The 15,615-nt window shown below is 40.4% G+C and overlaps 1 protein-coding gene across 1 annotated transcript in view; it reads left to right on the top strand.

The window, feature by feature from the left end:
* Positions 1–15,615, top strand: part of LOC117441638 (A-kinase anchor protein 13-like) — a 96,054-nt gene that overhangs the window by 54,995 nt on the left and 25,444 nt on the right. Inside the window, 9 exon segments of the mRNA XM_034077700.2 lie at positions 3,304–3,448; positions 6,815–6,882; positions 6,983–7,037; positions 8,536–8,692; positions 9,065–9,177; positions 9,515–9,661; positions 11,665–11,915; positions 12,713–12,838; positions 13,447–13,564. Coding sequence (XP_033933591.1) covers positions 3,304–3,448; positions 6,815–6,882; positions 6,983–7,037; positions 8,536–8,692; positions 9,065–9,177; positions 9,515–9,661; positions 11,665–11,915; positions 12,713–12,838; positions 13,447–13,564 — 1,180 coding nt within the window.

The raw sequence follows: 15,615 nt of genomic DNA, 5'->3' as shown, positions 1-15,615 counted from the left end.
ACAGATTTAGCCAAAAAAAAAACTCTTCTGGGGCCATTTGGGTGGATTTTCCATATCTCTGGCCCCCCTTGTTCGATGTTGACACGTGACATCTCTTTCTGACCGTCAGAGCCAATAGAATCCAAGGGAAATCGTCCCGCACACACATTTAAAAAAAAAAAAGTTCCGTCTGCGCATGCTAGCTTGCAGCAGAGGGGAGCAGGATATGTCCTGCTCTGATATCAAGCAACGGAAAAGCTGTTTTATTGTTTATGGATTATCAGAACAACAAAGAGGACGCAGTCACATTGGATTAACCTATGGATTAACTACAGCATCGTTTTGATCGTTTTAATGCCATTGAAGACCAGTTTAGACCAGACAAAGACGAAGGTAAGCCATGTTAGCGTTGTGGGCTACCTAGCGCCACTCGTTTTTGTTGATAACGTCGCGAGTTTGTATCGTTCAGTGTTGAGGTGGGCACCGTTAGATTCTGTGTCTCCTTGCGATCATAAACGATGTGTTGGATGTGGACCTAGGATAAGTAATAAGGGAGCTAGGAGTAATTATCAGTGCAGTAATAGCTTAGCATTCTTCGCTCAGGGGTCATTTAGATGCTTCTTATGAGACTTGTGTTTTTGTTTTGGTAAAAATGGTTTGTATCGTCAGTTAGCTGAGATTATTCCCGTTAATCTGGTATAACACATTGGTAGGTTCTTAAATATTAAGATCCCCTGAGACACAGTGTCGTGAAAAAAAGAAAAAAGAGTACCGCCGGCGGGGACCTTGGGGTTTAACAGTTTATGTCTTGTGTTCAAACCCCTTCCCCCACATCATTACTAGGTCGGTTCATACTGCTCTCTGTTGTGTATTTTAATTTATGTACTTCCTCTTTGTTTGTTGTTTGAATTGTACTTTTTTATAGAGAACTTTTTGAGTAGATTCTTACTCTATTATTATTTTTTGAAGATTTTAACTTCTTATAGTCATGCAAATATCCCTATTTTATTCATATTTTGTGTGGACATTATTCGTTGTTTTAGTTTATAATACATATGTTTATTTAATTAAATATTTTATTGGACAATTTATTTTATCGTCTTACGTTTATACAAATATTTCCCTTAAATATATATAATTTTTTATTTAATATAATTTATTTTATCTTTAATTTTATTTAATTTTTGATTGCACATTCTTACTTCAAATACATATTTTTTTCTCTATTTAATTTAATTTTTTTTATTCAACGTTTTACTTTAACTTGTCATCAATATCGAAACATCTTTAACTTGAACTTCTTATACTTATGTGAATATTTTTGACATTTATATTTCATTTTATTTCCATCTCAAATAGAGAATCTATCAAGCCCTTTGAAACTCTGATTTTGAGTTAAAGATTCTTACTCTATTATTATTTTATGAAGATGTTAACTTCTTATAGTCATGTAATTGTCATTATTTTATTTATATTTGTATTGCACATTATTATTATTATTTTATATACATATTTTAATATAATTTAATCTTTTTGTTGGAGAATTTATTTGATCTTCTTACGTTCATAAACATATTTTTATTTATTCGTATTTCTACTATTTTTATTATGTATTTAATTTTTGTATTGGACATTTTAATTGACTTTTCATTGTTAATATCATTTATTTTAATTTCTTTTTAATGTAAATTCTTACTTCAAATAAATATATTTTTCTCTATTTTATTTTATTTTGTATTCAACGTCTTACTTTAACTTCTCATCAGTATCATTATTTTTATTTCACATTCTAACTTCTACTTCTTATACTTATACTATATTTGTCATTTTATTTCCCTCTCAAATAGAGAACCTATCAAGCCCTTTGAAACTCTGATCTTGAGTTAAAGATTCTTACTCTATTATTATTTTATGAAGATGTTAACTTCTTATAGTCATGTAATTGTCATTATTTTATTTATATTTGTATTGCACATTATTATTATTATTATTTTATATACATATTTTAATATAATTTAATCTTTTTGTTGGAGAATTTATTTGATCTTCTTACGTTTTCTTCCTACTATTTTTATTATGTATTTGATTTTTGTATTGGACATTTTAATTGACTTTTCATTGTTAATATAATTTATTTTAATTTCTTTTTAATGTAAATTCTTACTTCAAATAAATATATTTTTCTCTATTTTATTTTATTTTGTATTCAACGTCTTACTTTAACTTCTCATCAGTATCATTATTTTTATTTCACATTCTAACTTCTACTTCTTATACTTATACTATATTTGTCATTTTATTTCCATCTCAAATAGAGAACCTATCAAGCCCTTTGAAACTCTGATTTTGAGTTAAAGTTTATTATAAAATTACCACTAATCAGATGAACTGATCCGACTCCCTTTAACATCCAAAGGTCTCGTAACGAGGCCATTTGTTGAGTCTAAATAAAGCATCCCTTAATAAGCGAAGCCCTCTGCTGTGCGCTGCATCTCAGTGATCATGGAAGCCGTCATGCTGTTATAGGTGTCTGTCTGACTGCCTGACTCTGATCTGTTCTACCTGTTTAGGAGAAGGAGAAGAAGAGCCGTCATGTTGTTATAGGTGTTTGTCTGACTGCCTGACTCTGATCTGTTCTACCTGTTTAGGAGAAGGAGAAGAAGAGCCGTCATGTTGTTATAGGTGTTTGTCTGACTGCCTGACTCTGATCTGTTCTACCTGTTTAGGAGAAGAAGAGCCGTCATGTTGTTATAGGTGTCTGCCTGACTCTGATCTGTTCTCCCTGTGCAGGAGAAGGAGAAGAAGAGCCGTCATGTTGTTATAGGTGTTTGTCTGACTGCCTGACTCTGATCTGTTCTACCTGTTTAGGAGAAGGAGAAGAAGAGCCGACATGTTGTTATAGGTGTCTGTCTGACTGCCTGACTCTGATCTGTTCTGCCTGTTTAGGAGAAGGAGAAGAAGAGCCGACATGTTGTTATAGGTGTCTGTCTGACTGCCTGACTCTGATCTGTTCTGCCTGTTTAGGAGAAGGAGAAGAAGAGCCGACATGTTGTTATAGGTGTCTGTCTGACTGCCTGACTCTGATCTGTTCTCCCTGTGCAGGAGAAGAAGAGCCGTCATGTTGTTATAGGTGTCTGTCTGACTGCCTGACTCTGATCTGTTCTCCCTGTGCAGGAGAAGAAGAGCCGTCATGTTGTTATAGGTGTCTGTCTGACTGCCTGACTCTGATCTGTTCTGCCTGTGCAGGAGAAGGAGAAGAAGAGCCGTCATGTTGTTATAGGTGTCTGTCTGACTGCCTGACTCTGATCTGTTCTGCCTGTGCAGGAGAAGAAGGAGAAAGATAAGGATGGGAAGGAGAAGGAGAAGAAGGCGATAAACGGACATCTTTTCTCCCCGCTGACCCCCGGGCAGGGCCAGTGCCTCCAGTGCAGCAAAGCCTTCAACAGCAAGGAGGCCTTCCTCTGCTCACGTGAGTCTATCTGTTGGTTGTTGTTGTTTATTCCAGCTCACTGTCATTGTTTGTGACGCATCGGGACTTCTGTTGCTTTAAGTTTAATAAAAGCCCTTTATTGTCAATCTTTCAGTTTGTGTGTACAGACAGAGAGATCGAAATACGGTTTCCCACAATCCAGAATACAAAAACAAATATGTATAAAAATATGTATATACCTAATTACCTATACATACACAATCAACATCGTTGGGATAAAGTGCAGCGAGGCGGTCGTTATGGAAAACCAAACACGGCCACATACTAAACACACTAACGACTCGACTCCCAATATACATTTTATTGACTTGAAAATGATCGTATTGCTTCCGCTAAGAAAAAAACTATGGCAACAACCACTTACAGCAGGGGTGTCAAACTCAAGGCCCGGGGGCCACATTCGGCCCGCGACTTCATTTTATGTGGCCCCACAAGAGCTTGCAAAGAATATAATATGTTTATTATACGGTTACATGCTACAGAAGCACGTTGCCCATAAACTACATGTCCCACAATGCATCTCTTTTTTCATAGAATTCCTTTTTCTCAGAATTAGATTTTTATTTCAAAATGTCACTTCTATTTCTTTTTTCTCCAGAATTTGGCTTTTCTTTTTAAATCATTTTGGGACATACGCACTGAAGAGACTTGCCCTAGACTTCTGCTTTCAGACGTAGTTAATTATGAAGTTATTACCCTATCCCATGATAATCCAATGCAGAGGCAATGATGTAATATAATACATTATTTTATATATATGATATATTTATATATGTATTTTAATATAGCCTTAAACTTACAACCGGCCCTTTGAGTGCAACCATAATGCTGATGTGGCCCGCGATGAAATTGAGTTTCACACCCCTGGTTTAAAGGACGAAACATTCATAGTTTGATATCTGTGTTTCAGTATGTTGCAATGTTTCAAACGAAAGGGCTCTTGTCTGAGCTTCAGGGTCATTTTGAAGTAGTGAAACTCTAAACTTGAATGCAACACAGACAGACAGCAGAACAGCTTGTGCATTGTTTGCCTCTGAAGCAGCAGCAGCAGCAGCAGCCCTAAAGAGGATGTTCTGTATTGCTAAAGCGTTTTGCTGGAAACCTAGAAAAAAGGAAAGGTCCTTAAAAGGAGAAGCAGCTCTGAGACGCATCGCAGTCACAATCTGACTCAGAAACAGCCTCTTCTTGTTCTTGTTGACATCTGTTTGGTGACGGTGTTTTGGGGATGTGTGCAGATGTGTGGCTGCTGTCCATTCAACAGAAAACACTGATCCTTTGTGTGGGACTAGCTGGAGCGAGTTAGACGTCCACAATAAACTGCAAAAAACCCAATAAAACCATTAAAGAGCAGAAACACGCCGCAGGAATTTCATCTGGTTTTACTGTGCACGTCATAATTAGAGACAATCAACGTTGTTCTTGCAGCAACAGAAGTCAAATGTCTCTCTGACGGTGCGGCTGCTGCTTTCTTATTTCACTTCCAGATAATCTATTTCTCAGGCTGTGCGTCAGGGATGATGTAACCCGCACAGCGGACATGTTGTTTGACAGGAAACATGTCTGTCAGTGGTTTGCAGCATGTCTGTGAAACTCACCTGGAAACAAGCTGCTGTTGATCAATCGCTCTTTACCCGTCGAGCTGCTTTCAAATGAGGAATTGGTGCATTTCAACTTAAAGGGGACCTATCATGCAACATGCACTTTGTGATGTCTTTTCTACATAAATGTGTCCCCGGTGTGTCGGGAACTTACGCAGCGTCAGCAAATAAAACCCTCTCTCTTTTCCTCCGTACCCAAATCTCTAAAAACGGGGAACAACGGAGCTGATCCAGATTTGAGTCCGATATGACGTAATATCTGAAATGCAGACCCACGGCCCAATCAGAAACGCTGCTATCAGAAACAATGCCCGACTGTTTTGGACGTAATATGGTCTGTGTTTACATTAGCATCGCTAGCACTCAGAGCTAACCTGTACTGGAGAGCATGTGTGTGAAGAAGCAGGAAGTAGAAAGGAACTCACCTTGTGGTGTAACCGGCAAGAGAGAAAGCCTTTGAGCTCCAGACTGTTCCAGAGCCTTGATAATCCATGATATGGCGTTTCATCACGGCAGCTTTTAGTTTAGACGGTAGCTGCCTATTATTTATTTTAAAGCTTTATTCCCCAAACAGCACTTTTGAAACAGGAAGTGAAACAGAGGGATATGAGGCGTGGCTAGAATGATCTGTTTGGTATTTTGAGCAAAACACTTCATAGACATGTTTTTTATATATCTGTATATATCTGAGACGTCTGCTATTGCCTAAAAATAGCATGATCGGTGACCTTTAAGGCTGGCGACAAAAAGACAAAAACAATTCAACAAACATAAATAAATGTTATACCCTTTAAATAAAATAAACTTTTAACACATTACCAATAAAATAGGATAACTTGAACACACTGAAATTGATGATTATAAAATATGTAAATGATCCAATGTTAATACTTTAAAATGAGGGATTGATAACGTAAGAATAGAAGATAATACAATTGATAAAAACAACTATATATAGGAAATCACTTTACAACTTGTGTTCAGCGAAATATAATTAAAATGTAATGCAAAACATGTGTATAAAAACATGGACAATATACCATAATAATAAATCATAACAATTAATATATATATACTTTACTTTAATACCATAAATAAAAAATGAGGATTACATTTTAAACAGTAACATAATTAAATCCAATTTAAAAAGAAACGTCTATAATAAACCTCTTAATTAAACGCCTAGCTTCACAGTTAGGTTTTCAGTTTTCAAAACGTATTCTCCTCCTTATTTTGCAACAGCCAGTTAGTTCTCCTTCTTCAAAACTCATATTAAATAATATTAGAATATTCAGAGTACGGAATAAAGCTTGTCCAGAGACACGGAGGAATCAGATTTCAGATCAGATCTTATTTCACCGTCATGACCTTCTGTTCCAGATCGGCCATTTGAGAATGTTTATATAAAAGAAATGCTTCCCATGCTGTTCTGTGTGTGTGTGTGTGTGTGTGTGTGTGTGTGTGTGTGTGTGTGTGTGTGTGTGTGTGTGTGTGTGTGTGTGTGTGTGTGTGTGTGTGTGTGTGTGTGTGTGTGTGTGTGTGTGTGTGTGTGTGTGTGTGTGTGTGCGTGTGCGTGTGCGTGTGCGTGTGCGTGTGCGTGTGTGTGTCAGTATTACTCCTCGGTTGCATCACACGCTCGGTCTGTCTCTCGTTAGTGGCTGCAGGAGTTTCCTGGAGAGGAACAGTCAGAGTTATAGCTCCTCCTCCTCCTCTTCCTCCATGCTGATGTTCCTCCCTCTCTTTTCAGATTGTAACGCTTCGGTCCATAAGAGTTGCAGGGACTCGCTTCCAGTGTGTGCGAAGGTGAAGATGAAGGTGAGGTTCAGTAACTCTGAGTCGCTCTGTTTCCTGCAGACACTTGATGAACTCCTCCTTCATGACGTGTTGTTCTCTGCTTCTCTTTGTTGCCGAGCAGCAGTTCTCCATTCCAGACTCCGCCCCTTTCCCCACGGTCACCATGAGGAACAAAAGTGAGTTAGAAACACAGACCCTACAATCTGAATATACAGACAGTGGACCGAAAAGCTGTTTCTCTCCATCCCAAATAATACAAATATATAAAAAATATGTACATATATATATATATATATATACACACCTGTACTCCCACATATACTGTATCTTTATATACTCATACATAGACACGCATGCACACATTAAGACATGTGATGGGCATGAATATGAATATATTTTCCACATATGAGGAATTTGCTTTGGTACGTTTCAGAAACATTTAGGACTTGGTGTGGCTTAACTGCAGAACACGATTATATAACTGTATTGCTGTAAAATAATTGATAACAAATATTAATTAAAATAGAACAAGGATTTAATGATTAGGATTACATTTTACAACTTAAAGGGGACCTATCATACAAAATGCACTTTGTGATGTCTTCTCTCCGTCAACATGTGTCCCCGGTGTGTCGGGGAACCCACGCAGCGTCAGCAAATAAAACCCTCTCTTTTCCTCCGTACCCAAATCTCTAAAAACGGGGAACAACGGAGCTGATCCAGATTTGCGTCCGCTATGACGTAACATCTGAAATGTGGACCCACGGCCCAATCAGAAACGTTGCTATCAGAAACAATGCCCGACTTTTCTGGACGTAATATGGTCGGTGTTTACATTAGCATCGCTAGCACTCAGAGCTAACCTGTGCTGGAGAGCATGTGTGTGAAGAAGCAGGAAGTAGAAAGGAACTCACCTTGTGGTGTAACCGGCAAGAGAGAAAGCCTTTGAGCTCCAGACTGTTCCAGAGCCTTGATAATCCATGATATGGCGTTTCATCACGGCAGCATTTAGTTTAGACGGTAGCTGCCGGGTCCCGCATGAGCTCAGACCCCTCCTCTTTATTTTATCAATTAAAAAAAAAAAAGCTTTATCCCGAAATCAGCACTTTTGAAACCAGAAGTGAAATAGAGGGATATGACGCATATGTTTGGTATTTTGATCAAAACACTTCATAGACATGTTTTTAATATATTTGTATATATATGAGACATATGCTATCGCCTAAAGATAGCATGATGGGTGACCTTTAAATATACTAAAATAAGTTAACACATTTATGTAAAAAACGGTTTTAAACCTTAATAAAAGGCCATAAAACAATAATAACAAATTCTCAACTTTAATACAATAAGTCATTTATAAAATGACTACAAAACAGGATTACATTTAAAATCGTTAATACAATAAAATAAGTAAATTCAAATAAGTAAATAAAATGTTTGTTATTTCGTAGTTCTGTAGATTCACGGTGTGTTCGGGTCTTGTGTTTATGTTTTTGTTTTGCAGCTGCTTAAGTTCAGTATTTAGCTGAGGGGTAGAAACAGTCCTGGATGTTGACCTGCAGTCTCTCTCTCTCTCTCTCTCTCTCTCTCTCTCTCTCTCTCTCTCTCTCTCTCTCTCTCTCTCTCTCTCTCTCTCTCTCTCTCTCTCTCTCTCTCTCTCTCTCTCTCCAGCTGGTGGGACGAGGGAGCGTCCGTGGTCGGCCATCTTGTCTCCGGAGGACCACTCCTCCTCCTCCTCCCTCGGGCTGTCGTCACGGAGACACACTAGCATCATAGGTTTCCATGGCAACAATCTGTCCAAGAGTCTGTCCATTAGCAACATCGCCGGGTGAGCTTCACTCAGATTACCACGCTTCAATTCCCTTTTGATATTTGATTACAAGGAGAAAGAACAAAACAACTAAACATAATAAAATGTATTAAGTTAAATACAAACTCCAATACTAGTACAACTTTGCATCCTTAAAGTATTCAAATTAAAAGTACACATAATGCTGAAAAAACCCGTTTCGTGGTGGTTTTACTTTCATAGATTGTTGGATAGTGTTATATTTTGTCTAACACGACAGAACTCGATGCATGGTTATAACGTCAACAGAGGTATCATATCTTTAGGCTGTCTCTTAGTCAGAAGGACGCCTGTGTTTCTAACGTCTGCCATCTTTTATGTTTTATTTAATATTCCTATTTCTCCCTACAGTCCGGTGTTTGACGACATTCCCATCCGAGGCCTGCGGTATCTCTCCCAGTCCACTGACTCTCTGAACAGAACCAACCAGGTCACTGAGTCCATGGAGTCGCTCACTGACGAAGGTACACACACACACACACACACACGCACACACACACACACACACACACGCACGCACACACACACACAATGATATCCACTTTCCCTGTAATGTTTGAAATTGCACGTCAGTGTATCGCATATCTTCAAATATATAATCTATTGTTATTAAGTAACAATTATTTATTATTTACTGACTGGATCCTGTCTAAAGATATTTATATATGGAATTATTTATTTAATAAATAGATAATACAGCAGCTAAAGAAACTAAAAGTGTGTCTAAAGTTGTACACACAATAATCCTATGCTGTGTAATACAGATAACATCTGAACCGTGCATGTGTTTTGTTTCTTTAGGGACGGAGATGATGGACGGACAGCTGATGGGGGAGTTCGAGGCGGAGGCCAGGGAGATGGAGGCGGACTCCTGGAGTCTGGGTGCAGAGCAGGAGTATCTGCAGCAGCTGGACAAAGAGCTGGTGAAGAAACAGGACGTCATCTACGGTACAGAGACATGCATCTGCCCTTAGAGCAGCACCCAGGGTTCTTACGGTCACTAACAACCTGGAGAAGTCCTGGACATTCAACTAAAGTTGCATCAAATATAATTTATATTTTATCTAATCGCCGAAATATTAATACTATAAGGATAATAAATACTGTATCGTGTAGTAATGAAACGACGAGGTATTTTGCTGGTGAGAGAGTTTAGTAGCTTTAGCGTGTAGAAGCTAGCAAGCCTGCTATTTGATTTGTTTTAGAGGCACGACAAGTTTCAGATGCAGACCTTATTTTCCTGTTCCATGTTCAAGTACACCATGTTCAGTGGAACGCTGAGAAAGAGTCCTTTGTTTGGTCATGGACATTAGGTAAAGGTCATGGAGACGTAGGTAAAGGTCATGGACATTAGGTAAAGGTCATGGAGACGTAGGTAAAGGTCATGGAGACGTAGGTAAAGGTCATGGAGACGTAGGTAAAGGTCATGGAGACGTAGGTAAAGGTCATGGAGACGTAGGTAAAGGTCATGGAGAAGTAGGTAAAGGTCATGTAGACGTAGGTAAAGGTCATGGACATTAGGCAAAGGTCATGGAGACGTAGGTAAAGGTCATGGAGACGTAGGTAAAGGTCATGGAGACGTAGGTAAAGGTCATGGAGACGTAGGTAAAGGTCATGGAGACGTAGGTAAAGGTCATGGACATTAGGCAAAGGTCATGGAGACGTAGGTAAAGGTCATGGAGACGTAGGTAAAGGTCATGGAGACGTCATGAAAAGTAGGTCAAGGTCATGTAGACGTAGGTAAAGGTCATGGAGACGTAGGTAAAGGTCATGGAGACGTAGGTCAAGGTCATGTAGACGTAGGTCAAGGTCATGGAGACGTAGGTCAAGGTCATGGAGAAGTAGGTAAAGGTCATGTAGACGTAGGTAAAGGTCATGGACATTAGGTAAAGGTCATGGAGACGTAGGTAAAGGTCATGGAGAAGTAGGTAAAGGTCATGTAGACGTAGGTAAAGGTCATGGACATTAGGTAAAGGTCATGGAGACGTAGGTAAAGGTCATGGAGAAGTAGGTAAAGGTCATGGAGACGTAGGTCAAGGTCATGTAGACGTAGGTAAAGGTCATGGACATTAGGTAAAGGTCATGGAGACGTAGGTAAAGGTCATGGAGAAGTAGGTAAAGGTCATGGAGACGTAGGTCAAGGTCATGTAGACGTAGGTAAAGGTCATGGAGATGTAGGTAAAGGTCATGGAGACGTAGGTCAAGGTCATGGAGACGTAGGTCAAGGTCATGTAGAAGTAGGTCAAGGTCATGGAGACGTCATGGAAAATCATAGGTGAAAAAGTGTATGAATCCTGAACACCCCAAAAGCCCCATCCTCTCGTGTCTCCGTGTCGAGTGTCCTGCGGCTCAGAGCATGTAGGAAACCTCGCTCTCCCTTCTCGACGCAGAAACAGCTTTCTGAAAAGTGACATGCATAGATTTCTATTTGCAGAAATGTTGTCTTAAAACTGTAAAAATGCAAATCAACGCGTAGAAATGACAAACACAGCATTGTAGCATTCATAAATACAAACTGGATTCTCCGACGGACGATATGAAAGATATTTAATTCACTGGTTAAACTTCCCCTCGAACTGCTTTGAATATCTGATGGATCTAAACGCGCCTTCCGAAAGCTGCCGTCATATAATAATGAAGCTCTCGTTGAAATGGCTGTTCTCTGGTCAGTGTTTTAATAACTCTTCATGTGGAACAGTTTTATGTACAATAGAAAACATTATTATACAGTTGTAATAATAGAGGAAACAAGGATTTCATGTCGTGAAGCAGTAAAGTATAAATGTAACTCTGAGTTTCACTTCCTCGCTCAGAGCTGAAGGAAAGTACAAGTATCTCTAAAAGGTACAGTACTTGATCGTCTCGTCTCGTTCTGACCTGCTTAAACAGGCTGTTCTCTGATCAGTGAAAGCGTTTATAACCCCTCGTATGTAACCGGGTTTCTCCCTCAGAGCTGATGCAGACGGAGCTGCATCACATCCGCACGCTGCGCATCCTGTCGGAGGTGTACCGGCACGGGCTGCAGAAGGAGCTGACGCTGGAGCTGCAGACGGTGGAGAGGCTGTTCCCCGTGCTGGACGAGCTGCTGGAGCTCCACACGCAGCACCTCCTGCGCCTCCTGGAGAGGAAGAGGGAGAGCCAGCTGCAGGGCCACGGGGGGGGGGGAGCCATCCACCGGATAGGAGACCTCCTGCTGGGACAGGTGAGGGGGGGAGGGGCGTGAGAGAGGATGCATGGAGATATGGGAAATTGGACAACGCAAAAAAAGTCTAGAATTCGAGAGTTCATACGGAAACTTTAATAAGCTTTAAAAACACCTAAAAGTAGACGACTAAATACCGTTTAAAGATATCATACCTGTGGTTATGGTGCATATGTTGTATCACAAGAGCATAACAACGAAACACTAGAAACACAGTCCTTGTGATGAAGTGAGTAGGATGGGTTAGTACTTTGATTCATGCTGAACTATTCAACCACTCAAGGTCATCAAAGAGGATGCATGGAGATACGGGAGGTTGGACAACTCGAATCTGAAACCTGGGAACAGGGCTCGGACCCGAACAGGAAGTAGTATTCACACATCTAGGGCAGTGGTTCTCAACGGGTCAGGCCTCGGGACCCACTTTTTACTTGGTCAATAAATCGCGACCCAACATTTTGAAGCACTCAAATCTATTCAACAAAAGATCGTGCCGTAATATATACGCTTTGCAGCATACAATATTGATAAAAGTGAAGTACAGTGCATATATCCCTTCACAGAAATAAAGTATGCTTTTAGAAACAGCGTTAGAAAATCGGGCCTTCAAAATAAAAGTTTGACTTTCCCCCCCAAAAAAAAAAAATATAATATATATATAACGCCTCTAATGTAAGGCTCCCTTTACTTGATATCACGATAGAGCCCGACACGACCCGCCGACCCCTCACCTTTCTCCCATCTCATTCTGTTTACATTCGAACATGTGTTTTCATGCGTGTGGTATTCTGCTCCAGTTCTCAGGAAGCAACGGGGAGAGCATGAAGAGGGTCTACGGGCGATTCTGCAGCCGCCACAACGAGGCCGTGAACCTCTACAAGGAGCTGCTGACCAAAGACAAGCGCTTCAAAGCCTGCATCAAGGTGAGAACCTTCCTCTATCATGCTGTTTCTCTTCAATATATATACCTGTCTCTGATTGGCTGACACACCAACCAGATCATTGCAGCATTACCCATAATCCCCTCTGTTTCAGCCCTGATTCAAAAGTGCTGATTCTCTGTCTGTTACACATGTTGATGTAGAAGAGACGTGAAGAAGAGGGGACACATGTTGATGTAGAAGAGACATGAAGAAGAGGGGACACATGTTGATGTAGAAGAGACGTGAAGAAGAGGGGACACATGTTGATGTAGAAGAGACATGGAGAAGAGGGGACACATGTTGATGTAGAAGAGACATGAAGAAGAGGGGACACATGTTGATGTAGAAGAGACATGGAGAAGAGGGGACACATGTTGATGTAGAAGAGGGGACACATGTTGATGTAGAAGAGACATGGAGAAGAGGGGACACATGTTGATGTAGAAGAGGGGACACATGTTGATGTAGAAGAGACATGGAGAAGAGGGGACACATGTTGATGTAGAAGAGGGGACACATGTTGATGTAGAAGAGACATGGAGAAGAGGGGAACAGCAGCCCTGCTGCGTGGGCGTGTCTCACTAAAGCACTTGTTGTTTTCTGAACAGAAAAAGATGAGTAGCAGCATCGTGCGGAGGCTTGGTATCCCAGAATGCATCCTGCTGGTGACCCAGAGGATAACGAAGTACCCGGTGCTGATTCAGAGGATGCTGCAGCACACGAGAGGTGAGCTTCCTGTTCACGTGAGGATATGAATTATGCAAAGAGGAAGCTGCTTTTAATTGGGTTGCAGAATATTACACACGTAACCAAGCAGCCTGTCGTTAGGGGAGGAGATCACTAAATGTAAAACTTATTATATTTCATTACAAATTCAGATGTGGGAATATCACTAGTTGTTATCGTGGCTAAAAATAGTCTTTACTGCTGACTTGTAGGCCTTTCATTGACCTGTACTTCTCACCCTGCAGACTGCCTTATGCAGAACAAAACATGGATGAAGTTTTAATTATTAATAATAGAGAGAAACATGATGTAATGTCTTAAAGCAGTGGAGCAGGGGTGGGGAACCTGTTTCCTCTCAAGGGCCATTTCAATGTTTTCAACATCCTCCGAGGGCCGCTCAAATGATTGACCACCAAAACAGAAAGATATGGACACAAGATGTGGGCAAATGTATTTAGTTTCCTATGTGGACATGATTTAAGTGTGGGGGGGGGGGGGGGGGGGGCTAACCTCCTCTAGGGGGGTCCGGGGGGATGCTCCGGGAAGATTTTGTTTTTTAAATGTTGAAGTTAAAAGCGTCAATCTGGTGCACTTTGAGAGCAACATTAGTAGATCTATGGATACATCTCTCAACACCAGATGAAACAGAACTGGAAGCAGATTTTCTTTTTCTTTATGGATATTTTACAAATCACTCCCCTTTCAAACTGTATTCTTGTTTATTAATAACAACTTTTGTTACTGTCATAGTATTTTATACCTGTTTACTTTATTCTCTTATTTTTGTATAACTATAATGATCATATAAAGATGTGCCTTTACCTCACTGGCTGTAGAAAAAGCTTCTTATATTCGTTAGCATAGCTAGCTAACCAGATGCTAATAACAACACAGTTATTGACTGTATGCTCAGTGTGACGGATCGCCACTGGGCTCTCAGCTAATGTGTACGGCTCCTTATCGGTACTGCAATTTTTGTCCGGAGCCGCGTTCTGCTGCTCTCAGTCAGAACTGCACCCCTGTCAGACGAGACATACCACGTGATGACACGTTAGGCTCGTGTTGTGTTCAAGGACCCTGACCTTGGCCAGGAAAAACAGGCACTCGCTTGTTTAATTTGTTTGCGGTCTAGATTTCTTTAATTTTTTTTCTTTTTTGCGTGTTTATAAATTACCTCGAGGGCCGTACCAAATGGTCTCGTGGGCCGTATGCTGCATTAATTACACTCTGAGATAAAGAAGTGATTAATGCAGCACGTTCATCTCGCAAACTTAGCTTAGCATGCTAACATATCTCCCGTCAACGCTCGTCAGTTCCTCTGATCGCGGTACAGTGAAACCCGCGCAGCCCCTGGTTACTCGTTCTAGGGAAGCTCCTGGAAATCTGCATTCCTCACATAGTTGGACATATTTCGAGACGCATGAGACGCGTGTTGGACGGGTATTCGAACATGATAGCTGAAGCCGATTTTAAAATACTTCCCCGCGTGTTTTAATGTGATTTAAAGCAGATCTGGTCTGCTGGCCTCCCACTGTGTGCGACGCTCTAATCCTTCCCCCAAAGCCTGCTGATAGTCCTCTGTGGGATGGTGCAGCGCTGTGTTAATCCCCAAGGTGCTTTAAGGGGACTCCGCACAGTGGAAATACAACACACACCGTGGAAATAACACAACACACACAGTGGAAATAACACAACACACACAGTGGAAATAACACAACACACACAGTGGAAATAACACCACACACACTCAGTGGGAGACGGTGCCTCGGAGCAATGAAGTACAACTAAAGGAGGAACATATTCCACTTTGGGGGGGGGGGGGGGGGTCATGTCGTAATCCTTGGCTTCTCGTCTACATGCTGATTCGCCTAAACTAAATTAGACGGACCCTGTGTTACGAGCGCTTTGAGGCTAAATTAGTTTAAAATGTAATACAAGACGTGTTTTAGATTATATTTGTATTATTATTATTATTTTATGTGACATTATTTTTAGTGTATTTTTTTATTTGATTTTCCATTTTTATGAATTTAAAGTAATTGTTTCTTTTT

This window comes from Pseudochaenichthys georgianus, chromosome 3, assembly GCF_902827115.2.
Source record: "Pseudochaenichthys georgianus chromosome 3, fPseGeo1.2, whole genome shotgun sequence".
NCBI classification, from domain to species: domain Eukaryota; kingdom Metazoa; phylum Chordata; class Actinopteri; order Perciformes; family Channichthyidae; genus Pseudochaenichthys; species Pseudochaenichthys georgianus.
Note: the sequence above shows the minus strand (reverse complement) of the source record. Positions and strands in the feature narration are given on the sequence as shown.